At 38.0% G+C, this 25353-nt stretch overlaps 1 protein-coding gene across 1 annotated transcript; it reads right to left on the bottom strand.

The window, feature by feature from the left end:
- Window positions 1-25230, bottom strand: RBBP6 (RB binding protein 6, ubiquitin ligase). Its single transcript, XM_031555779.1, has 18 exons — window positions 25109-25230; window positions 23202-23240; window positions 22514-22550; window positions 17851-17895; window positions 15340-15428; window positions 15123-15219; window positions 14189-14328; window positions 13157-13329; window positions 12343-12446; window positions 11624-11964; window positions 10444-10537; window positions 10265-10361; window positions 10112-10169; window positions 8517-8882; window positions 8057-8158; window positions 4902-6650; window positions 2954-3958; window positions 1-10 (listed from the first exon to the last, which is right to left on the bottom strand). Coding segments are annotated over exons 1-18 (4548 nt in total). The 5' UTR covers window positions 25111-25230.
- Between the last annotated feature and the right edge of the window lie 123 nt (window positions 25231-25353).

Raw genomic sequence — 25353 nt, 5'->3', positions numbered from 1 at the left:
CTAGAGAGCTCTGCAAAGAGGAGAGTTTAACAGAGCATTAAGACAGGCATTGACTGCAGCTTTCTCAGCAGGTTACGAATACAGCATTTTGCCTCTTTTCATGGAGCTATTCCAGAAATAAACTTGCACATAAGTTTACTAATTATTCTGAACCTTAATAAGAAAGCATATTAACACCTCCCAACTCATCACACAGACCTATTTCTGTATTTCGTTAGGCCAAAGCATGTTCCCAGCCACTGAACAGTGCTCAGTGCATCTTCTGCTCCCAGTGGGCTCATCCTGAGCCCAGCGAATGCACAGGGACACTCTGAGAATGCCTTCACATCCCACACAGTCGGCGTTTACTTTGGGGAAATGAGTTTGCTGAAGCACAAACAGTAAACGCTAGATGAGCACATTTAATAACATTTAATAACACAGACTTTATTTTTCTTCTGGAATGTAAATATTTGGGTGGCTTCCTCTGAACGCCTGCTTCACCTTGCGCAGGAAACACTTGAAATCCACCAAGAATGCCTTGGCATGCACAGGTGCAAAGCACTAATTCTGGTTTGTTACTGTTCTAACCATCAGAAGGAAAAGATGCTCCATATCTAAGCTGAGTCACTCGACTGAAAAGCAAAAGGAAGAATGATTTTACTGTCTTTGCACTACTAAATATCCTAGCAATAGTTCCTACGTTAAGTCATTTTTTGTACCACCTCCACAAAGCAGGGAGCCCTGAAATGCTGCTTCAGTTGTAGCACCCAGAACTCTTTTGGGGCAAACCCCATGAACAGCAGAGGGTTTCACCACTAAACTCGGTTGTCTCTGGGACGTTACGACAGTCTAAAGCAGAACTCTGCCTCTCTAATGGCTTCTCTTGTTCTGCCAAACTCATTCACTGAACCCCACGTTTAATGGCAATGTGCCATGCTGAGTCTGTATGAAAATGTGAATCATCAAAGAAAGCTCCATCAAGACCAAACACACCGGTGATCAGCATCCTCGTCAGACGACATACAGATTACAGCACAGCTTAAAATACAGGTGCCTATTTTTGCTGACAAATAGCAGAGTTCTAAACAAACAGAGCTGAAATGTGGCAGCTTCACACAGAGCACTGTTTTAAAACAGTACCAGCTGTTACTATCAGCTGTACTGTGGGACTGCACACCTTCTGAAATATAAAAACAACATGAGAAAAGGGCACCTCCTGGCAGTACATCATACTGCATCTGCTCAAAGATCTCAAGTTCAGCCAGCCTCTGCAGACCTAAACACACTGTCACACAGTTTCCCGTACACTTAAGCCATCAGCAAGCAGCCAGCAGCTTCTGTTGGATGCTCTTCTCCCTGCTTAAGTTCAGCTCCACTAGAAATCTCATCACACCAAATAAAGTTTACTGAAAACTTTTTATTGTAATCAAAAAGTGACATAACAGGGCTGTAATGTATTCTGCAAATCATTCTGCTGATATTTTATAACTGATACCAGCTTCTTCTGCCAGGCAATTAAAAAAAAAAAAAAAAGTCAAATGTGAAAATTTTCACAGTACAGTAAACTCCACCCAAACTAATTAACGGTGGTGAAAAATAAGACGCCCCAGCAAAACCTTTCATGTTACATGGTCACAACTCACAATTCTGTACAAAATGTTCACTTTTATAAAGCTCTGATGTAAAAATCAAATAATCAAGCAGCAATATTTTAAGTGCAGCACAGGGTCTTTCATGTCATTATTTACAACGCTTGAATTCGTTTACATTTTAACAAAATTTAATACAGATGACTTAGGAATTAAGTCAATTTTTTCCTATCTGTCATTCTATATGGTGACAGATTTAACTTTTTGGTCATCTTTCTCTTTATCTTTGCTCTTCTTCGATTTTTTCTTCTTGTGTTTGTGTTTTTGGCTTTTCTCCAATTCCGGTTCATTTTCGGCGTGTTTCTTATGCTTCTTGTGTTTTTTGTGTTTCTTGTGCTTCTTTTTCTCTTTCTTCTTCTTCTTCTTCTTGCTGTCTTGACTCTCTCCTGAGCTGGCACTGCTGCTGTGGCTTCGAGTCTGACTCTCAGCAGGGCTTTGACTACGACTGCGGCTAACACTGGGGCTGCTCTGGCTTTGACTTCTGCTTGCTTCAGGCTGGCTAACCGTGGCAGGAGCTGCTGTATCCTGTTTGACCTTGTCAACGGCTTTTTCTTTCTGTTCTTTAGAATTTTTTCCTACAGTTTCCTCATCTTTTGCAGATACGTTACTTTCACTGTCACTTTCATTGTAGTCTGGTACAAAAGCAGCCTCATCAGTTTCTCGAGTTGGATCAGAAGAGAGCCGTGAGGGGTTGCTTACCTGAGGCTTAGTCTTGACACCAGTTTTATCATTCTGTCCAGTCACATTTTCTTTCTCATTTTTTGCATCTGGTGATTCTTGTACTGAAGATGGCTTATTGCAACTTGGCTCTTTCTCTTTATTGCTCTTTATCTCAGATATATACTTGTCCTTGTCCTCCTTCTCCTTTTCTCTCTCTTTTTCCTTTTCCTTTTCCCTCTCCTTTTCCTTTCTTTTCCTTCTCCCTTTCCTTTTCCCTCTCCCTCTCCTTTTCCTTTTCCTTCTCCCTCTCTTTTTCTTTTTCCTTCTCCTTTTCCCTCTCCTTTTCCTTTTCTTTTTCCTTTTCTCTCTCTTTTTCTTTTTCCTTCTCCCTCTCCTTTTCTCTCTCCTTCTCCTTCTCTTTTTCCTTCTCCCTCTCCTTTTCCCTCTCCTTCTCCTTCTCTTTCTCCCTCTCTTTTTCTTTTTCTCTCTCCCTTTCCTTTTCCCTCTCCTTGTCTTTTTCTCTCTCCTTCTCCTTTTCTTTTTCCCTTTCCTTGTCTTTCTCCCTCTCCTTTTCTTTGTCCCTCTCCTTTTCCTTCTCCTTGTCTTTTTCCCTCTCCTTTTCTTTGTCCTTTTCCTTCTCCCTCTCCTTCTCTCTCTCCCTCTCCCTTTCCTTTTCCTTCTCCCTCTCCTTTTCCTTTTCTTTGTCCTTCTCCTTTTCCTTCTCTTTTTCTTTTTCCTTCTCCTTTTCCCTCTCCTTTTCTTTTTCCTTCTCCTTACTTGAATTTTTATCTAGAGGTTTGTGTTCCTCTAATGAACGCTTGGAATCATGAGCAGTTTTGTGATCTGATTGCTTTCGGTCACGTGAAGGGCTGTAGCTGCTTCTTTTGGAATCTCCGGCCCCCTTTTTGGAGGGCTCTGCTCGTTCATCTCTTGGTTTACTTTTTTGTCCTGATGTAGATTCTCTGTTTCGTGAAGGAGAATCTTTTCTCCTTGCTAATTCACTTTTTTCATCTCTACGCTTGGAACTAGAATGCTCTCTGTTGCCATCATGGTCAGATTTTTTGTCTCGATTAGGAGTAAAATCCTTAGCAGTGGATCCACGGCCAGCATCGTGTTTCTCTGAAGATCTGCTGTCTTTGGAAGATTGAGAAATATTTTTTCCATTTCCTTGTTCAGTTGCACGCTCTGAGTGGTCTTTTTCTGGCTGAACACTGCTCTTCCTCTTTTCAGAAGAGTCCTTGTCTGACAGAGAATGATCCCGCTCTTTGGTTTTCCCTTTTTCATTCAACACTAAACTTTTTGAACCTTTTACATCATGCTGAGAGCTTTCATAACTCACCTCTTTTGTAGTTTTCTGTATTTTCTCCAAAGGCTCCATTTCTTTCTCATTGTGTTTTATGGGATTTGGTGGCTTAGCACTCACATTTTTTACAACGCTCGCAGGTTTTCCTATGTTTGAAGATGGCTGGGTAGATTTAATGTCTTCCTCTTCAGACTCAAAGTCATCTTTATCCCACTTCGACTGAGGGACCTGGATCATAATAATGACGTCTTCAGCAGGAGCAGTTATATCATTATTATATTCCTCCATTGTCTTAATGACAGTCCGCTTTGTATCTGTCTTTTCTTCAGGCTTTCTAACAGGGCTTCCTCCAGTAGAACTGGTGCTAACAAGAAAAATATGAATTAACAAAATAGTAGAGATGCAAGCACGGCTGTCTTTTGCAGTATTTTATAAAACGACCTCTGCTTCACCTGTAAAACTCCAGTACGTTTTCAAAAGATGATCAACTAAGGGGACAGCCAAGATGAAGGATAAGTCCATTGACTAAGATTATGAGCAACCAATTATTGTCTTTCTACTATGCATTTAATTAACAAAGACACAAGATCATCAATGCTTCCTCCTTGGAAGCATTCAAAACCAGGCCGGATGGGGCTGTGAGCAACCTGGTCTAGAGGAGGGTGATCCTGCCTGTAACTGGGAGGTTGGAACTAGATGATCTTAAAGATCTCTTCCAACCCAAACCATTCTATGATTCTATGCTCAGATCAGGAATCGTCTGATCAGGTAATTCCTTGATGTCCTATTTCTATCTGTGGTAGACAAATTAGATATACCATCTCGTTTCAACAAGCAAGCAAGCAAATAAGGAGCAATTATGTGCTCAAAGCAGTATAGGCAACCAAGTCGCTATTTCTGCAAATCATAATTTCATACTAGCAAAAAAAAGTCACTTATAGTACCTTGCAATTTTAAAAATACAAAATACTGCATGATACAGACATATCTGTTATACGGAGGGAAGACCTGGAGAGGACACCACAAAGACTCAATATATAGCTGTATTCAAAAGGCTAATTCTTAAGAGGGGAAAAAAGTCCCAGAAGGGTCAAACGTCACCCATTAACTGAACTTACCAGCTTTCTATTCAGACTGCTTGTTTGCTGCAACAAAATTTCATTTGTACAGTTTAGCAGAAAACCTCATAGTTTATTCAAATACTCACTGAGCACGGATTTAGCTTCTCCTTTCATCAGTTATTATAAAGATTTTAAATTTTAAAGGGAGAGAAGGGAGAAAATGTAGGAAAACAAATGATGAAGTACCTGGTATAATCTACAAGAGTTGAACTAGATCCATCAGCTGCTGTTACTTTTCTTCTCACTTTTCCTTTCACTTTTTCTTGTTTAACTTTGCTGCTGCTTGGCTCAACTTTCTCAACAGGTTCTTTCACGGGTGGCACATTTTCTCCACTCACAATCTTTTTGCCAGTTTCTCGGTTAAGTTTAATCTTTTTTGCAGGAGTGATAAGAAAACCAGATTTATCTTTTTCTGGAGTTCTCTCTCCTTTCTCACCATCAGGTTCAGTTTTCCCTTTTGGCGATGTTTTTGATTCAGCAGTTTCTGGTTTAGAGGCCTTTACAGAAGTTGCTTCGTGTTCTTTATCAGCCTTTTCATCTGCTTTTCTTTTTCTTTTTTCAGTTTTTGCATCAGAAGATTTGCTTTTTTCAACTGCTTTTTTTGACTTGTCCTCTTTGCTGGAGGGCTTTTCTGACTTCAATTCTTTTGGATGGTCCTTCTTTGCCTTTTCTTCCTTGGCTGGCCTGGCTTCTGGGTGATCTTTTGCCACTTTTGGATGAACTTTCCGTGGTGTACCGAGAGCCTTCTCATCCTTTTGAGAGGAAGATGCTTTAACACTGTCTGTCTTCGGCAGCTCCTCCTTTGCCTTTTTCACAAGAGGTTCCATTCGAGGAGATTTTTCACGATCGGTGTCCACCTTCTCTTGGGAAGCTTTAGCTGGTTTTGTTACATTGTCTTTCTTCGGAGGAGCAGCCACTTCTGCTTTCCGTTTTGTCTTATCAGTTTTTGCTTTTGGCTTATCCTTGTCTTTTTTCTCTTTTTCAGACACTGGTTTGAAAGCTATAGAATCTGCTTCCATAGGTTCATCTCTCACAGGGGTGGCATCATCTCTACTCGGGAGCATGAACAGAGAGTCTGATTTAATGTCCTCCGCTGTACCTGGTTCCCTTGTTTTTTTCGTACTTTCTAACAACTCAGCATTGGGAAATCCTTCATTCTCATCCCCTTTTCTCCTCTTCCTGTGTTTTTTATGTTTATTTCCTTTGCCATCTCCCAGGGGATTTTCCACCTCCTTCTCTTTTGATTTTGCAGGATCTTTTATACCATGGCCCTCTCTTCCTGAAAGCTTTTCAGGGAAATTTCCGGCTATGTTACGATTTCTATGGCTCTGCCCACCAGCATAATCCTCCCTACGTCCCCGAGCATACGGCGAATTTTCTCTTCTGGTTCCAGGTGGACCAAATCTATCTGGAGAAAAGTTCTCTCTGTTTACTGGAGGTCGAGGTTGGGCACCAACAGCATAGTCCTTGTAAAACTTTTCATACCATTCTCTGTAGTTCCTTTCCCATTCTCTGTATCTTTCCTTTTCAAACGGATCTCTAAAGTCAATAGATCTGCCATAGTAAGCTTTCATATCATATGGTGGAACTTCTCTGTATCTGTTAAAATACTCCCTTTCTCCTTCCCCTTGAGGTATAGTCCGTTTAGTGGGAGACTGGCCTCTAAACACTGGAGACCTGGACCGGGAATGGTATCTTCTGTACGGGGGTGACCTTGACCTTGAACGGTGATAACCATGTGACCTTGACCTAGAACGATAGTTACGACTCTTCCCTTTGCCTCTTCTTGGATATGGAGGTGAACGTGAGTAGGAACGAGAATGGGAACGACTAAACGACCGAGAGTAGGAACGGGAGCGCGAAGAGCCCGACCTCGACTTGGAGTAGGTATAGGAACTCCTCGAGTAAGACGAAGCACTATAGGGAGACTTGGACCTTCAAAAAAACACAGCACAAAAAAAAAAAAGAAAAGAATTTAATTCAAAACAGTCGTTTTCCCCATTTTTATTCTTTTTATTTTTTTTTATTCTTTTAAATCTCCAAATGCTTATGTCAAAGCTTCTTTCAGCTGCTGGCATAATGCTACTGCAAATTGAAGAGCTTGATAACGCGTAGAAGTTTTTGCTTACAAGACAAAACAGTCACTGCTTTGTTAGTGTAAAAACATACAGGAAGGGTAAGTCTATTTCCACTTGCTTCTATCAAATTAACTACTACAGCTACTGATATATTTAAGTTGGAATATGCTGACCTCTACTGGTACATGAGTGCACAATTTTTTTAGCACTACTTAGCAACTACATGAAGTACAATTTATATTGTAGTAAGACGCAAAAAGAGCGAGTCTTAATAGCTACAGTACCAAGCAATACGAAAATATGAATTCAACTGAAGACAGTAAAACCCAATTTTAAAATACCAGTTAATACCTAAATAAAGTAAGTACCTAGTTAATTTAACTTCACTGTTTATTTGTAAATCTATACAGGACGTGTAATACTTTGTACTGCAAGGTTACATACCACAAAATTTAATCAACTCTTCTAGCCAGATGTTCTAGTAAAATTCTGCACATATCTCTAACCAAGGCTAGTGACACTGTTTCAAATAAGGTCTTATCTAAAAGTAATATTATACCATTATTCTAAGAAATACACTGATAACATTACTAATAGATAGCTATTCAGTCTGTTGTCCAAGTGATCTTTTGAGATAGAACATATCAACTACCCTGAGTATTCTCCTTGACAAGTTTTTCTTTGACTAGTTTTTAAGTAACTATTCCTCATTATTCTGCACATGCTCACTCTTCCTCTAGAAGTCCTTCAGCAATTTAAGATTTCATTATAAACACATCTGACCTTTTAATGCCTAAGAAAAAATTATCAATGTCAACAAGACACTAGCGCAAGCCATCACTTTGCAGTCCAGGTTGAAATCTCTCCATGTATCCACATGAGAAACAAAAGAGGAAATGAAGACAATTTCTCTCATTTATTTCCTCCCAAGTGCTTTGAGGTAATAGCTATAATCACAATAGGGTGAGGAGAACATCCAGCTACTAAACCTACTCAGTTCTTTGCCTCCTCAAGGTTGTCAGGAGGTGAAGGATGGTTACAGAAATACTTCAGTGAAAGAGACACCTGCTCCTTAATAACTGCTGCCAAATTACAAGTCAACTGTGCTCCGCTATATCTGAGCTAGCAACCTTCAAATGAAACTCCTAACAACTCTAAGCCCTTTAATTATCCAATCCATCTAAAGATAGTGAGGTGGAGTGGACCTCCTCCTGATTCTTCTAGACAATCTGCTTCTCCATTACGGACATGTAAAGCAGTTACCTGGAAAACGAACGCCTACGCTCCTTTTGAATCTTTTTATATTCCATCAATTCCTTAGCAAAATCATTTGTAAACTCATCAAGTTTGGACTTTTTCTTTTCCCTGTTAAAATAAGTTTGACCTTTATTACAATTATAGTTTGACCTTTATTACAAAAAGACATCAAGAAACAAAACATGGCCGATATGAGAAAATGTATACTGCATGCAAATGCGAAAGGCGAACATCCTATTTACGCAAAACAGTTTAGAATTCCTCTGAGTTTTAGGGAAAGTTTTAGAGTTACATTTGTCTCTAGTTTTGCACGTTTACCATCCGCAATGAAAAAGTATATTGGAAGAAAATGCTCTATATGTAATTTTGGCTTATGTCAGATGCACTTTAGGTGTAACTGCAGTCCGATACGCTACTGAAATACAAAAATGAAAAACACCACAATTTCACTGAGCCAAATACTTACTCCTCTTTAAGTCTCCGTTGTTCTCTGTAAAACTCCTCCCTAGATAAAGGAGGTGCTTGTGTCGTTGGGATGGTATTTGAATGAGCCGTTGGTACTGCTGTTGGTACCCAAGCTGATGACATGTTTGCAGGAGCTGGGGGATATCCTGGAGGGGGAACAGGGTACCCAGCTGATGGAGGCTGACCAGGTGGAAATTGAGGAGGAAACTGTGGTGGCGGTACCCCCGGTGGAAGAGGAAGTGCATGGGGAGGTGGAGGATACAAGGGAGGTGGAGGCACAGGCACAAAGACTGGTGCTGATGCTGGTAGTGTTGGGGCCTGAGTCCTTTGGGAACGTTCACTATGCGGGCGTCCTCGATTTGAACTTCTAAAGAAACCCAAAAACATGTGTCACTGTTTGTTACACTTGGCCCCGATTTTAAAGAGGAAAGCAAATGAAGCAGGAGCACGGTGGTGACCACATCTTGTTCTGAACTTAAGTGTTTTTCTCCCTGCCTTCTGGTCATTTCAGTCTACATTCATTTCCTGATCCTCACACTTGCTTTTCTCATCCTCACACTCCTAACAGTTCCCTCAGTCTTCTCTGCTTACACTCATCTTCATAACCATAGATGGAGGCTGCCTATGCTTAAAAGAGACACCCATTTCCCATGTGACAAGTGCCCATTGCTTCTCTGCCACTCCTTGAAACATCTAATATTTCACATTTCCAATCTTCAAAGTAGTGCACAAATATTAACTAATCTTCTCTTCAAGTTCTTTTAACATCTTCCACATTGGCACCCTATGTTGTTGCCTCACGATGATGCATTTGGCTTGTCCTCGTTCCTAAATTGTGATTTTCCTTATTATTGAATCTGAGATTTTACCTAATTTGTGGGACGGATGTTTGTTTTTGTTTTGATTTATCCTTAAGATTTTATAAACGTAACGCATACTTAAAATTTATCTATAACAAATATTTACTTGAATGAAAGAGAAAACTTAACACTATGATTAATAAATAAAATGGACTCCTCTCTCTCCAAGTGAGAGAAAGCAGTCTAGCTGTTCAAGAGGACTGAAAAAACTCCAAACAGTTGTAAAATAGGAGCACTGAATTTGCCAGAAATTTGTTTAACCAATATATAAACTAAGTTGCTGAAAAAGATAGTGTTGGACATTCACGTCCATGAAATCAACTTCTTTGACCATATTCAGCCAAAGGGCTTTCCATCTGGTCTTTTAATTATATTTAATTTGAATACGAAATCACTGATTCCTCAAAAAGACTTCATTTTTCACAGCCAGTCCTCTTCAATTATGCAATGTAGCCTTCTTTTAAACAATCTTTTTGGAAGCACGGATCCCCTGTGTTAGACCTAACTCAAATAAAGCCATTTAAAAATTAATTACCACTCCACAATTATCTGTACGTACTTATATATATATATATATATTTATATATACTTATATATATACTTATATAATTGTCTGTACATACTTATATATATATATATATACTTGTATCATTATAAATCAACTAAGTTATGTGCCACTGCCATATTCAAAATGTTACAAGCAATAATATATTGAATTTCTGTAGAATATACTTACAGTTCCCAACCTGGCCTGCCACCAGCTGAGCGAATTGCACCAATTCTCATTGGATGACCTTTTGGATTGGAAAGAAGGAAAAAAATCCATTCAGTTTACCTGACGTGTTTTTTTGTTTGTTTGTTTTTTAATTCTAAAGCTGCAGATACTTACCAGTTGTGGGAATTGATTGTCCCTGTGGGCCCAGAAGACTAGGTATTGCTGGTTGCCTTAGTACAGGAACCTGATAGCCCTTGTGAATAAACGCAAACTGTTAGAAAATAAGATTAATTAAAATACAAGAATAGGCTGAAATCGGTTAAAATACAAATATCTGTTGAAATAAAATTTACCTTCTCTTCCAACAAACTGCTGATTGCCAAAGAGGAAGATTTAGAAAGCTCAGCAGCAGTCACCAGAGCAGCAGGAGGTATAATATCTGGATCACTAAACAAAAAATAACCAACAAATTTTCTTATTTAACTACACTGTTTTGAAGAGCTACTAGAAATACAAAGTTCAAAGTAAGAAAAGGCTGAGTACTGTAAAAGAAAAAATAAATTAAAAAATAATCTACACCAGATTTACAAATGTAAAGTTGGCTGATTGCAAATGAAGTACTGAATTCAATTTGAACTGGAGAAAGTTCAAGGGAAAAATGTTTTATTAAACTAGCTGCAAATGAAAGGCTTAGAGTACTTATAACCCACACACTAAAACTCAATTTTGGAAGATGCAAGAAGAACTTAAATTCTACTAGGACATGCTTATGTACTAGCTCAAAAAGCTGCCTTAGAGGTTTCCTTAAAATTGTGACCCTGTGGCCTCGACAGTACAGCTGAGCCTGACAGCCTTCGGGCAGAGCAGTTATTTGCATCCAAAGCTTAAAGTCGGAAGGATATAAACCCTAAACAATAGTTCCTATTTTAAATATATTTTCAGTCAACTTCACTGGATTGCAGACTTTGACTTTTATGTTTATAAACACTTCAAACTTACAAGGTTTTAAAGAACTACTACCCAAATCTGTACGGGTCAGACTACACTGTGTTTTACTGAAGATGATTCTGACATCATAATAAGGATGACAGAATTATTGCAGAAAAAAGTAACGTGAAAACACCTGGGTAATTTTACCTGTAATTGACATTGTATACTTTTCATGAAAACACTGTCTCCTCAGTAACAGGAAAACTAATACACTCAAAAAGTATTCACGTGATAGCTAAATGATCACTTTAGGAATTGCTTGTCATTAAACTAAAGGGCTGCTGAGGAAAAGAAATCCTGTCACAGGATTCATTCTTAATGACTGACAGGGAATCAAACAAGAAAAGCTGAGAAGTTCTTGAATGAGGCACAACTCCAATCTAAAGTATCCTCATCCAAAGCAAAAACAAGAAGCAGAACTTATGCAACTACTGGGAACTGCCATTAGCGATCCATACGTAAATCACCACGAAGCTTCAGAGGAAGAATCTAACTTAAGCATTTTGTTGTCTTGTATTTGTGCTGAGCTTCAGATTAACTCACCGAAAAGGTCCATCTGGCTTTTCACCACGGAGAGACAGAGACACTGCTGGAGGGAGATCAGAGACGAGGACAGAAGATGGATTTACTGGTAGTGCAGCTGCAACAGACTGACCGGGGGCCAAGGCAGCAGCAGAGTGAGAAGATAGAGAAGCTAATGGAATCATTAGTGGATCCTGCTGTCTGGAAATTGCTGGCCTCATTAGGGGCTGCAGGTTGCGTGTTATTGTTTGTCTCATTAGTGGTGGTGGAGGTGGAGGTGGTGGTGGTGGCTGCTGCTGTTGCTGCTGAATCTTACGGAGCCTTTTTGTGTAGCCGGTTTCATTTTTGAAGTTGTTCACAGCCTATAGGTGGAAAAACATTTGCAAAGAAGTCATAAGAAAATTCAGCGACAAAACAAAAGCTTCCAAGGAATAAAACTACATGTGTAATTAATTCAGTAAATGTATTTGTGTTTAGAATTCTTGACTTCAGCATTAACACTGAATCCCAAAGCAAGACAATCATTGCAAAAAACAAACAAACAAACCAGTGCCTGTAGTTCACCAACTGCCACTAAAGAGCTGTTGGTTTTCTGCAGTAACAGACAGTGTACTTGAGAAGTAGATTTAGCCTTACTCAACTTAGCCTTGCTGAAGGAGACAAAAATCAGTACTCTCTTCCACTTCAGCTTTTTACAAGTATTTTTTTTCTTACAGTTTATGTAAAAGTGATCGTATTACCTGACGTAAGAACTTGTTGGCAATTAAAGCATCTGGAGACACATCTGTTTGATGACATGTTGGGCATGTATGTTCCTCAGATTCCAATAATGCCGTTCTGATACCTGTGAATAATTAGAACAATCAATATAATTTTTAGGCACATTGAGAAACTTTGGGAATTGTAATCATTTATAAAATCATGTGCATGATTAATGGATTAATGAGTCTTGAATTGAGGGCATAAAGTTCTAAGTGTTCAATAGTATAAAAAAAAGAATTTGCAGTGAACAACTATAGTTTCAATACTTAAATGCTATAACATTTGAAGCTGCAGAGTAGACTGCATCATGCCATCTCAGCCAGTCCTTCTTCCCATTACCTATTACAGTGAGCTGTCAACCACCCCTGAAGTAACAAATAAAACATTGCTAAAAACCACCAGTAAGCTCAGATTCACAAGTTCTTCACCTTCTCTCACTAGAAAAACTTAGGTTGAATAACTAACTATCCACTTGTTTCAGTTCACAGTAAGTCAAGACTTCTGATACATAACAGTAACACTGCATAAGGAAAGAAAAAGCTGGAGACAAAGTAAATGTATCCAACACCTACCACTGTAATGACCTGCACAAATAAGTACACTTCTCATACCCATCTTCCTGCAGACAACAAAAGCTTTCTGTATTTTTTCCTCCCTTTATACCTTCCTAATTAGGCTGTACTCCAGCACTAAACAGAGCTGGTAACAAAACCAATTTTGTTAGCTCCTATTTCTCCCATCAGTAGATCATGTTTGATGCTCTGAATTAACAAACGTGGGAGTAATACTTACATTCATCACAGTAACTGTTTCCACAGCAGGGAATAACAACTGCATCTGTCATTATATCTTTACAAATCAGACATAACAACTCATCTGGAATAGGATCATCCTCTTCTGAGGAGGAGGATGGCTCTTCTGGCAAGAAAGGAGGCTTTTCCTTCTTTCCTATAGCATAAGCTTCCCTAGAGGGAGGGAGGAGATGGGAGGGAAAGGAAAAAGAAAATAATTTGAATATGGGTTAAAAAACCCAAACTTTTCCAAGCTTTTGACTTTATCAAAGGAATTCATTATTAGCCTTGTGATCAAAACTTTTTCTACAGCCACAACACTATCAGAGGGAGTGTCTATCCCTTCTGGAGAATTCTCCCAACTGTGAGTTCAACCAGACAAGAAATTAGTGTAGACTAGAAATACAACTGACAGTTGGAAATCATGTGTAGCAAATCCCACCACTTCAGTACCAAAGGGTAAACCAAAGTTGTAAGCTCAGGATATAGTTTATCCCTGAGAAATTACATTTTCTAAATTAAAAATGTCTACTTACAGCTTCTACAAAAGAAGATCCAAACCAGAAAAACAGAAGTGTTACCAAACATTCTAAAACTGGAATAGAGGCAGACACTACTCTCAGAACACACTAGTATTTTCTCTTCACTGCTTCACAAGTGAGATCCGATAGACAGAGGGGGAGGAAATGTCAGTCCTACAGCTATTTGTTAAACCTTTCAGGAAACCTCTGAAGCACAAACCAGGAGCAAATCAAACTTTCTCAAGAGAACAATTCTGATTGTAAAGGCTAACAAAATGTTTTGCAGAAATATGGATTCTTAGCTTACAACTCATTTAACTCAATTCTAGAGGGATGAACAGTGAGACCACCCTATTTTACTATGAGAAGTCATCACACTGATGACTTCAAGATACAACAGTGCTTCCTTTCCTGCAACTACTGATGCTGAACAACTTGTGTGAATTGCCACTCAGGTGTTTATATATGGTCTCATTTGCTTTTTGGTCCCATCTGGAAACTCCCATACTTACGCATCAATAGTTGGTATAGCATATTTTCCAGTGTTTGTCAGCATAGCACCCTTTGTATTGGGATCTTTCACCTCCATCATGAAACTCCTGGGAATTCCTGTGCTCTTTTTAATCCTAGGTACTGACTCAAAATTTTTGTCCTGTTAAGAAAAGAAATGCAGACATTTCAACTGAAGGGCCACGCTTAAATGACATTTCAAAGATTAACAGTGAAAGCTTTTAATCCCTCTCCTTTTCTCTGATGTGAGGGTTGGATGATTGAAATATTAATTTGCTTAAGTAAAGTCTGGATGTTTCAAAGGTTTGAGCTGTATTCTGAACTTAACAGACACTCATACAACTTCCAGCTCCTCAGGGGTTAAATATATTCCAGTGGTTAAATATTCCCCAGTTCACTATTCCAGCAAGACAGAAATAAGTTCTTGCTCAGGAGGAGTCTATTTCAGAGCTCTGAATCAGTCACTAGAGACTTAAATTCCTCATCTACGTATGAAGGTTCGATTCATACCTACAAGTCTGTGAGTGACTAATGTTAAATGGTACGAATACTCAACGTGCAAATCTGCAGTAGATTGGGTCAACAGAAATATCCCCTTGCAACACAAAGTGCTAACCGACGGCCGTCACAAGGTTGAAGTTCAGGGGAAAATGTCCAATTAAACTGAAGTGCATCAAAATATAAAAAAAGATACACAAAGAAAGACCTGTGGGCATATTTAAAGCCTATTACTGAGGAAAATAAGGAAGTTCTATGCTTATAATTCCATCTTTACCCTTGAAATTTCAAGGGCTTTGCAATATTGTCTTGCAACTCTGTATTTCACCTTAGGAAAAATGACTCAAAATGAATGTCTATATATTTGTTAAGTAACTAAGTTTAAATAAATACATAAAAAAGCAACTAAATAACACCAGCAGTCCGCCACAATCTTACCCCATTTGTTGGGCAGTTCTTTATATAGTGACCAGGTTTTCCACAACGAAAGCAAGTGTATGATGGTGGAGGTGGACCCAACGGTTTCTTCATATAACTAAAAAAGTTTTTTGGGGAAAAAAAAAAAAAAAGGTAGGCATGTGTATCTCTCTTTAAAGCAAACAACTCTATAATACTTTTCTGCAATCTTCAAAGATTTGATTTCATCAACACTTACTTGATCGGATCATATTCATGGCCAGACTGTGACATCATAGCTTTTATTTTATCTTCTTCGGAAGCATTGGCTTCAGCCAGATTGGCAGTCTGTTTAACAGGTAATTATTTGACACACACATTAGAAACACATTTAATTCCACACAGCCAAAGACAACACCACTCATCCAATCCTGTAAAGAGCAGCACAACTCTAGCTGAGGTTGCATGAAAACAGCTGCTTATATAAAATATATTTGTCCTGAAGATGTTCTGGGGAGTCCTTATGCCATTACATGATGTTTATGTGCCTGTTAATCTACTTGAAAAGAACATTCTTGGGCACTCAAAACCTTAGGCTCTGTTTGTACCTTACATAAAGACTTGTGTAACCAATCCAAATTTCTTCAACAATGTGGACTGAAGCTACGTGTCAAAATAAACAAACAGAAGAAAACCCCAAACCACCACTATCTGGTATTTCAAAATTGATTTTTAGGCTCCAGACTATTTTGGAGAAGATATCCATCGTACATTCAATTCAGAAATACAGTTGGCAAGTAGCACTTCTTACATTTTGCAGCATTAAAAGGACACACGACTTGCTGTTGGGGAAGCTGTTTCTGCTTGCTCAAATTCTGACAGAGGAGCATTAAAAGGAATCAAGTTTTTAGTAAATGCTCAGCAAGACAAATGTTAAAAAGACAAAGGAGTCTTTTTGGTAGAAATTTGACCTCCATGTGCTGTGGAGAATCCAAACTGCACGTCATCCCCAACAAACTATCTTCTCCATACTAAGGGCTTTAAGTGCAAGTAAAACCTGTAGGGACTTTTTTTTCCCCCCAGTTCACTGTATCCTTTTAACATACAAAATGTAATATAAACCTTACACAGAACTACATCTTCAAATCACTGAAGCGAGCTGATTTTTTAAAGCAGTATTTGTTAAAATGTTTTGTTATACACTAGTCCAGATACAAGCAGGGTCTAAGGGAGTGACTGCAAATTATTTGGACCTTCAAGCACCTATCATTCAGATCAACCACTCATGTTTCTGTTTTCATATGCATTCATTCACAAAAGCAACCAACTAGTTTCAACATTTTATTAAACGGTCGTTTCACATACACAGTTTTTCTCAACATTAACAGATCGACATCTATGAAATCATTTCCATTAACATTTACAGAAAACTTTTACAAAAGCTTGCCTAATTTGTTTGAACCCAAACGGTTTACAAAACACACCCAAAACCCACAAAACATTAGTAGGAATAGACCAAAATTCAAATATGGCATTTAATACAAAGTGAAAATAAAACAGAACTGTTAACACATTGCCTCCACACTAAGCCAGTCTGCACTGAAGAGGTTAGGGTACGTAACAGTTTGGAGCTGCCTTCGTGTGTTCCTGTACTTTCCTGAAATACTCAGATTTTCTTGAGAGCTTAAATGTGTGTACAACACTTGGACAGTTTCTCACATTTTAGAAAAAAACTTGACATGAGCTTACAGAACCAAGGACATATTCAGGGACAGCACTAATGGAGACCAATTTCTTTAGGTGGCTACGTTCCAACTGGTTTTTTGGAAGGGCTTTTGTTTTTTGGCCAGATGGATAGAACTTATTTTCTGAGTGGGTAAGGGAAGAATTTACCAGAGGGCAGACTTCTCTCTTGGAAGTTAACTCCAGCATTTATTGTCAGAAGAACAAACTCCAGCTACTCTGCGTTAGTCCCTGCCTTCTCTGATCTTTGAATTGTGATGACTAGCAGTTTAATTGGCTAGTACTAAGCCTTTTCAAAGTGCAATCACTAGTGCTTTCCCAGACAAAGTCACACATTATTGAGCAAAGAATGCAAGCAGTTTCATAGCAAAACATGGCATTACAACAGTTTCAGAAGGTCACATCTGCTAATATGCCACACATACACATTGGTATATTCCTATAAACAATTAGGTACATTTACACAATTTACAGTCTGTGTTCAAACAAATTAGATTGTGTTGCCCACTATATATACTACAGCTTATAAAACTGTGCAACATTCAGGAATGGATCTGTATCTAGGAAGACTAGAAATTCAAAAATAGCCATGCAATTGTCCATGTGACAGAAACACTCGTTTTTTGGCTGTTGCAAAGCCCTCTGGAATGTCCATAACTTACAGCCAATTAAATTCTTCTGTAAAAATTGTGTTAGTTTCCAACGAAAAATTAACGAAACGTATGAAAAAACGGTAAACCGCTTCTGAAGTGCTTCTTCTTTGTGTCTTGAAGATGAGTAATACTGCAACATTATGTTGAGGCTGATAAGGTACTCCCCTTCCATCTTCCCAAACTGGGAACTACTCTTTACAGGATAGTATCAAAATTTACACACAGTTTAGAATTAAAATAAATACTTAAATCTTATTAAAAATTAAAGATTTCTTCAAATTACAACAGTAAGCCAACTATAGATCACAAGAGAACATTTAAAAATACGAAGCAAATGCTTTTTTTTTTAATACTTGACAAGAATATATATATACCTTCGTAAGCTGGGCCAGAGAAATAGATGCAGAAGAGTCATCAATCTGTTCACAAAAATTAAACACATATTCAAGTTCTACAATCAAAACATGGCAACATTTAACCTCTACTGTAGTCAAAGCCTGCACTATATTGCCCGTCTCTTGAAGATGCATTTTCAACTAAATATATAATTTGTATTCATTCAAAACAAAGTCCAAACAAATGAGAGCTTAAGGGTGTCTATATGGTTAATGAGAAGAAACAAAAACAACCAAATCCAATTGAGATCGACTTATTGCAGATGAGTAGCTCCAAGAGATTGGAGGTCAAGCATTTACAAGGGCATAAACGTCAAACAGGTAAGGAAACCGTCAGTTTTCATTTCGAAGGGATTTTTTAAAATAATATTTACTTTTATTTGAGGAGGAAGCATCATGGGGAAACTTATTTTCACTGCAATTTGTAAGTTAAACACTTAATGTTTCACCATCCATAAATGCACATGGTTAAGCTTTTGGGAGCACAATGGCAGCCTACAAAATTAAAGCACAGGTCTATCAGCTCCGAGCCATGAACTATTTCTAAACGAGGAGGGGGGCCAATCTCACCACAGCCCAGAAAACCCAAATAAAAATATCAATTCAAAGCATCAATCACAAAAGCAATCTATCAGCTTCCTATCTAAAAAAACCCTACCAAACAAAATCCTGATCAAATTATTGAAATAAAGGGGCTTACCATGACAGAGTAATCTATGAAAACTGAGAAAACTGATTTCTACTACTTTATTAGAGCACATACTATATGAATTAGTTTGGAAAGTGTAAGAATTCAATATTTTCCCTACTATCAGACAAAAATAGCTTCCAAATAACAGCCTTGTACTAAATGCACAAAAGCCAGAAAACAAAGTATACAATAAGGAAATAATGACAAGAACATAACAGTTTTTTTCTCTCTATTGCAACCACTTTTCTCCCTTCCAGCTACCTACAGGATCAGCCTGAAGGAATCAGGTCTTAAGGCCACTAGGCCACAATGCTCACTGAGATCCAAAGTGTAACTTTCCCACTACTGGAAAGCATCCTTTTCCAGTTTTTGAATCATGCCACAAGCAGCAGTAAGCTCACACTAGTAAAGCATTGCCAGAAAGACGCTCAGAATTTGACTTATGTTTTAAGTTCAAAGGAGTAGAAAAAAAATTCAGCATGTAACCTGAACAGGCCTCCTTGAGAGATCAATGAGCTGATCAGAAAAGAGATAAACAACCCTTCCTTGAAAAATAAACTTTATTACCTAACAGAGAGGAAGAATTCAAGGCAACAGCTTTAGCAGATTGTGGGGAAAAAATACCTATCTGCAGATGAATCTTTACTCCAGTGAAACACTGGTTTTAGTTAATCACTCATTTTCCTTTTCAGAAGATTTTACAATTAGTTAGGTTAAAAAGGATGTCTGACTGAGTATTGAAAAGCACAACACTCCATGTGCCACTCCTTTAAACATGAAAGACAGACCTCTCTGTTCTCTCATTGGAGGCACAACTTAGCCACTATCATTTGGTGATTTTTCAGGAGCAAATTAAAAGTTAAGGACACTACCTAACAGAGCCTAGAAATTTGATGACACATTGAACGGTCTAGTACTGATGAGTAACAAACAAGATATTAATCAGTTCTTGTATTTTATTAGGAAGATGCATTATATGGCCTACAGGCAACTGTCTAACTTCCTAAGGAGGTGACAGTACTCCTTCCTACCAAAAGCAGCAAGCAGATAATGCAGTAAGTTTGCCCAATGGCCATCTTCTGCACTCTTGCCTATTTTTTTCCCCATTACACTTCAGCTGAACTGATTGCTGCCAGGCCACCCGATCAATCAAGCAGAAACACCTCCAGGAATCCTGTGCAGTACTGCAATAGAACTGGGGGAAAAAAACCCAGAGTTGCCAGTCAGATGTATCAACTCTCAATTCTTACAGAAGACAAAACAGAAGGTAATGAAGTAAAGAGAAAAGGGGACAGAAAACAGGGAAAAGGCTAATCTTGCTGCTGGAATGCTAGATCTAAGTTACAGTGGTTTTCTAAGACCTGAGAACTTAGCTGAACTGCAAATTCACTGCAGCTGTATTTCATGGCACTGAAATACAAACAGAACTGCACATTTCTGCAGCCTGTACGGACAAATACCAAACGGAGATTCCTGCAGTCCCTGAAATACTAACGCTAAAGCAAGATAACCTACTGTCCTTATTTGGTTGTAATAACAATTGAACAACACACATTTGGAAGTAAAGAATGACAGATATCATGAAAAAATGAAATAATGAAAAAATAAGCTGCAAGCTTTTGTGCATCCTGGGTTTTTTTGGTTTTTTGTTTTGACTCATTTCAGTTTTGCTGCCTTTGCCTTACTGCTGAACAGCAATTGGTGAGCTTCCCAGCAATTTATTCCTACCACACTGAGATCCAGGCTCTACTTTTAAATATATGTGATTCTGTACTTATTGCAAATAAAAAGAAAAAAAATCATTAGACAAAATCTGAGCTGCCTTTAGAAGTGAATCTCACTGTACTTCCAACTCTAGAAGCCCCTGCCAACGCAGTGCTTTCAAAGTCATCTTTAATTTTTATATATGCATATACATACATATATACATATACATATATATATATACACACATATATATATGCAAGGAGGTTTCCACCCTCCCTATGCCTACCCACAACCCAAACCGGGCACAGAGTTCCCTCTGACAAACAAGAGGGAAATGTTTTTGCTTTGTCTTCCCTTTATTTAATTAGCTCTAACTAACACTACCCCCCCAACACACTCCAGATACCTTTGGTTTTTTTTTTTTGAGGTATCTACATTAGCTTATGGTAAGATGCTACTTAAGAATGCAATACACACATGCCAGGGAACACACAAGGCTAAAAGAATGTTAACTTTATTTATGAACATGTGGTTTGTGTTTATACACATGCTAGTAAACAAAAAGAAAAATAACTGTTTCCAAGAAATAAAAACCCATCTGAATTAGATCAAATACTATAAACGTGGTTACTTAAATGCATTACATTAACTACGAGGGTCACTGGCCCAGTTAAGCTAACTTGAACTCACAATGAGAGGCATTTATGTCACAAAAGGAATTCAAACCAATCAGGGATTGAATTACGGATGTCAGATTCAGACTTAAGTCTTTTTAGATCTACATACAAAAAGGTTTTGATCTCAAGTTGATAGCAAACCGTTCCAAGAGAACCAGAGGCTGTATTCTTCACAGAACACAGACACTGAGTTTATGAATTTCTAGGTTACGTCATCCTAACAACCCAGACAGTGATCAGATCCAATGATCCAGGGTTAGTGTAATGCCTCACACCATTCTAGTGAAGAAAAAGCAGTTATACTTAAAGATGAAAATAAAAACCACCAAGCAATAATTTTTATACTGTAAGGACTATATTGAAATTCAGAGTAATACATAATATTTGACCCAAGTGGCAAGTCAATATTTAGGTCAGCACCAATCAAGTATTTCCTTGTGTACTTATCTATATTTTAGCAACAGAGTAACAGTGTGTTTTCAAGCCTGAAGAAAAGCACTGCCCCTTTTCCAAACGTAAATTCAAAATGGTGGTATACTAAAGAGAGGCTTAATCTTTGGGAAATTAAAGCGGCATCCAGCTCTGAGGCTGCCCAAATTCAAACACACACTACAAAGGAAAGTTCAGAAAGATGACACGGACTCAGCCACAAATGCACCAGGCTCTAACCTTGTGCTGAAATTTGTACACCACGTTTCAGACATTTTCACTTACAGTTAAGCTCTTACACTAAACTGTTTCATTAGATAAAGTGAAAAGTCCAAATGCAGAGCTTTAGAATACCACTCTGTAGCAATGATATTCAATGATACTCAAATTCAAGTTGATTTTTCAAGACATTCGTGTACTCAGAGGGGCCCAAACAATATCACTTCAATTACAGTTTTAGGAGCAAACACTCAAGTGTTTAAGGACTTGAAAAGGAATTATTTAGCTGTGCAGAAACGTCCTCAGAAAATGCACGGGAGATGTTGTTTTGGTGTTTGTTTGAACCCCCAGGTCAAAAGTAAGAAACAATACCCAGTTTAACAATAATGGTTTCTCAGTGGTTTTTGATAACATTTTCAAAAACCATTAGGCAAAAAAAGGTATTTAAAAACAAAAACTAAGTGATACAATGTGAAAATGGCAAAAAATACACTCCAAACATTTTTATTGCAAGAAACAAAAAGCACACAACAACCTATACAAACATACATATCACTAGCTATAGACAGACAGATGTAGAACATGGCACCATGTTCAGCTGTGCAAACCTCAAACCTACACGATCTAAAGCGATCATACAGTATCTGTACAACAAGGAGTCATACAGGAAATATTCTAGCATGTTCAATATGAAATACAATGCATTACTAAGCACAAATACCAATATTCACATTAGAATTGTGCAAATGATATCATTACTCCGTTTTTACTACTCCGAATCAAATACATTGTATTTACAACATATACTATGTTTTGATTGAAAAGATTAAGTTAATATTTGGAAAATTAATGTAAGACTACATTGTTTATAATTAAGTGCAGTGTGTAGAAAAAAGTGTGAGATTGTGTTTTTACATACTGCTTTTGATGTTCCACTCACTGGTTCAGTTCGACTTCTAGAAGAAGAAATAAAGGTGATCAGAATTTAAAGACAAGCACTTGTACAAAGAGATTATAAAACCTGAGCATTGAACAATCATGTTCTGAAAGCCTAGTGAAAGTAGAAATTCATACATAACTCTTATCCCTCCGTACATTCAGTACAATGAAAAAATCACATTCCTACTTTGTTAAATATTATTTTAAGATTTACAGATATAAATCTGATATATTTACAGATATGTAACAGTGCAAGCAGAAGACCTCAGGCATTTTGTCTCTGCTACGTAAGCAGCAAAAATATGAAGTCTGTACTATGGCTTTGTGCCCTGAAATAACATTCTAAACATGAAGCCAGCTTTAGCCAATCCATATACCCCTAGTGTTACAATTAGTTGGCTGATACAATACCTTCATTTCTAAGAAAGAGCACTTAGTCTAGATACTCTCAAGTGCAAATTTACTCAAGTGAAAAAAAATTAATTTAGAAGTCAGTCATCTAACAAAGGAGTAACAAAAATTTCTGCTTCACAGTTTTTAGAACTGTGTTTGTTTGTGGAAGCCCAAGCATTGCGTTCAGATATCTGCTATATTTGCCACGAAACTGCCAAAATATTAGAACTTGTTAGCTACTCTATATTGACTAAAAATAGTAGTAGAAATGTCACCTGAAAGGAGTTTCTACCATTTTGTGCGATTTAGGATTCCTGTGACAAAAAAAAAGGTCTTAATTGCCAGAATTTGCTTTAAAATAATCTTGAAAATTCTACAGTATTTTAGGAAATATTTATTATGTTTAAAACTTGCTGAGATTTCGCATACTGTTTGGTCCATACCTGCACACTGCTTCTGAATCTGCTGTAACTCACAAACAGTTCAAACACTGGAACTGTCCCATAAGCAGCAGCAATTTAAAGGCTGCTGTGGAACTGATGTATGCAGGGAAAGGCTCCTGTTCCCTGCCACTGCTAGAAAACCATGGGGCTCATACTGCATACCCCAAAGATGAGGAGGTATTTGGAAATACTTCAGATTACCGTGCAACAGTTTATGTGTTTACCTTGAAGAACAGACTATGTGAAGAACAAAACACAAAGGCCTCTCCATCATCAGAGCACATGCTCATAATTCCCAAGACTTAGCCACTCTGCCACTTGTTTCTGCCGTGTTTCCAGGTGAAGGGATAGAAAGCTAATCTACCTCATTAATTTTCAACATTAAAACAGCAGCACAATTCTTCCTCTATCCCCACACAGAGATGTTTCTCAGATCTTTGATACTAGCTGCATCTGTCCTCTATTTTTATAGCAGCATTATGATACCAAGAGGGGGTGCCATCCAACCAGAGATGGAGGATGCACCAACAAGACAGCAGCAGGCATACGTACTTAAGCCCTAAAACAAGGTGATGTTTATAAACACAGTGCTGTATGGTCCAGGATTACCAGGTAGCACCTGAAAGAGCTAAAACAACTATGGCAGTAATATACTAAAGTTCACGTGCAGAGCCACATAAATTCAACCTTTTTGCTTGCAAATACTTCATGGGTACCAAGATGCTGCTGTAGTGTTTGTTAGAGACAAACTGTAACTCGTCAGTAAACTTTATTTGCTGAGAATCAACGTTAAAAAGGTGAGGCAAAACCACAAGTTATAATAGCTACTAATTGTGGTGGACAGGGATATTGGGAAGGCAGGAAAACTGGGCCATTCAAACAATGCTAACAGCTGATGCAGAACTGGACTCTGTGAATGAATAAATGACAGCAACAATCCCGTAATCTAATTATAATTAAAACACATGATTCTCTGTTCTCCAAGAATACCAGGATGAAAACCTGGAGCACAGATACCAGCTTAATTAAGAGAAAAACAGAAAGCTGAATAGTAACATTTGGCAGCATGCTAACACACCTGCTGAGTTTAAAGTCAGGAAAGCCTCAGCTATTCCTTCATGGTACCCCCACAAAAAGCAGTAAACTTAAGGGTATTGTGCTTTTCACTTGCATGAGTCAATTATTGTCATAAGGAAACTAACAGGAATCAGTTATGCATAAGACTTCTTGCTTGCAAGGCTCACCAACTGGTAACCCTTGCTCCATCCTCTATCGCTAGCATGCAGAAATACCAGGTTTGGGCCATAAGAATCTTGCATTTTTGTCTTTGTGAAATGGCAAGTAAGGTCTCACATTGAGAAGCAGACTACTGAGATGGAAACAAAATACAAATATGCATTGTAGTGTAAATTTCTATCTACCACAAAGTAAAATAGAGTAATATATATAATAATAAGGAATTTCCTCGTGTAGAGGAAACAGGATCTGAAACCTTGGGTCCCAGGAAGTCAGCCCCAGGAACAAAGCCAACAGAACCACCTCAAAAGTCACTGCTGCTGGCAGGCCTAAAAATGTAAGTCTGTTTTGGGAGAGGTACTTAAAATCCACCCCATTACAAAGATAAAGATAATGGCAGCTTTAAAAATAAATACACAATATGAATGCCCTTAGGTAACTAATATCAACCCAAACAGTGAAGAAACATCTCACAAAGAATACAATGCTTTATGTATACTTACATAACATATGTTTTGCTTGTAGCTTTTACTCCACCAATAGGGATTCTTCTAACAATTACAGATGAATTCTTGGGAATCAGAGCATTATCATCTGTGTATTCTAAAAAAAATGCAAATGCAGAGAAAAGGTCGTAAGAACACGTAATTATATGTATTCTGATAACACAGCACTCTTTTACAGATACAGAAACACAAGTACACACACACCATTTGCACTTTTACTGTGTTAAAGTAATGGTCTGCTT

Source organism: Meleagris gallopavo, chromosome 16 (genome assembly GCF_000146605.3).
Source record: "Meleagris gallopavo isolate NT-WF06-2002-E0010 breed Aviagen turkey brand Nicholas breeding stock chromosome 16, Turkey_5.1, whole genome shotgun sequence".
In the NCBI taxonomy this organism is placed as follows: domain Eukaryota; kingdom Metazoa; phylum Chordata; class Aves; order Galliformes; family Phasianidae; genus Meleagris; species Meleagris gallopavo.
The sequence above is the reverse complement of the archived record's forward strand: the minus strand, read 5'-3'. Positions and strand labels throughout refer to the sequence as shown.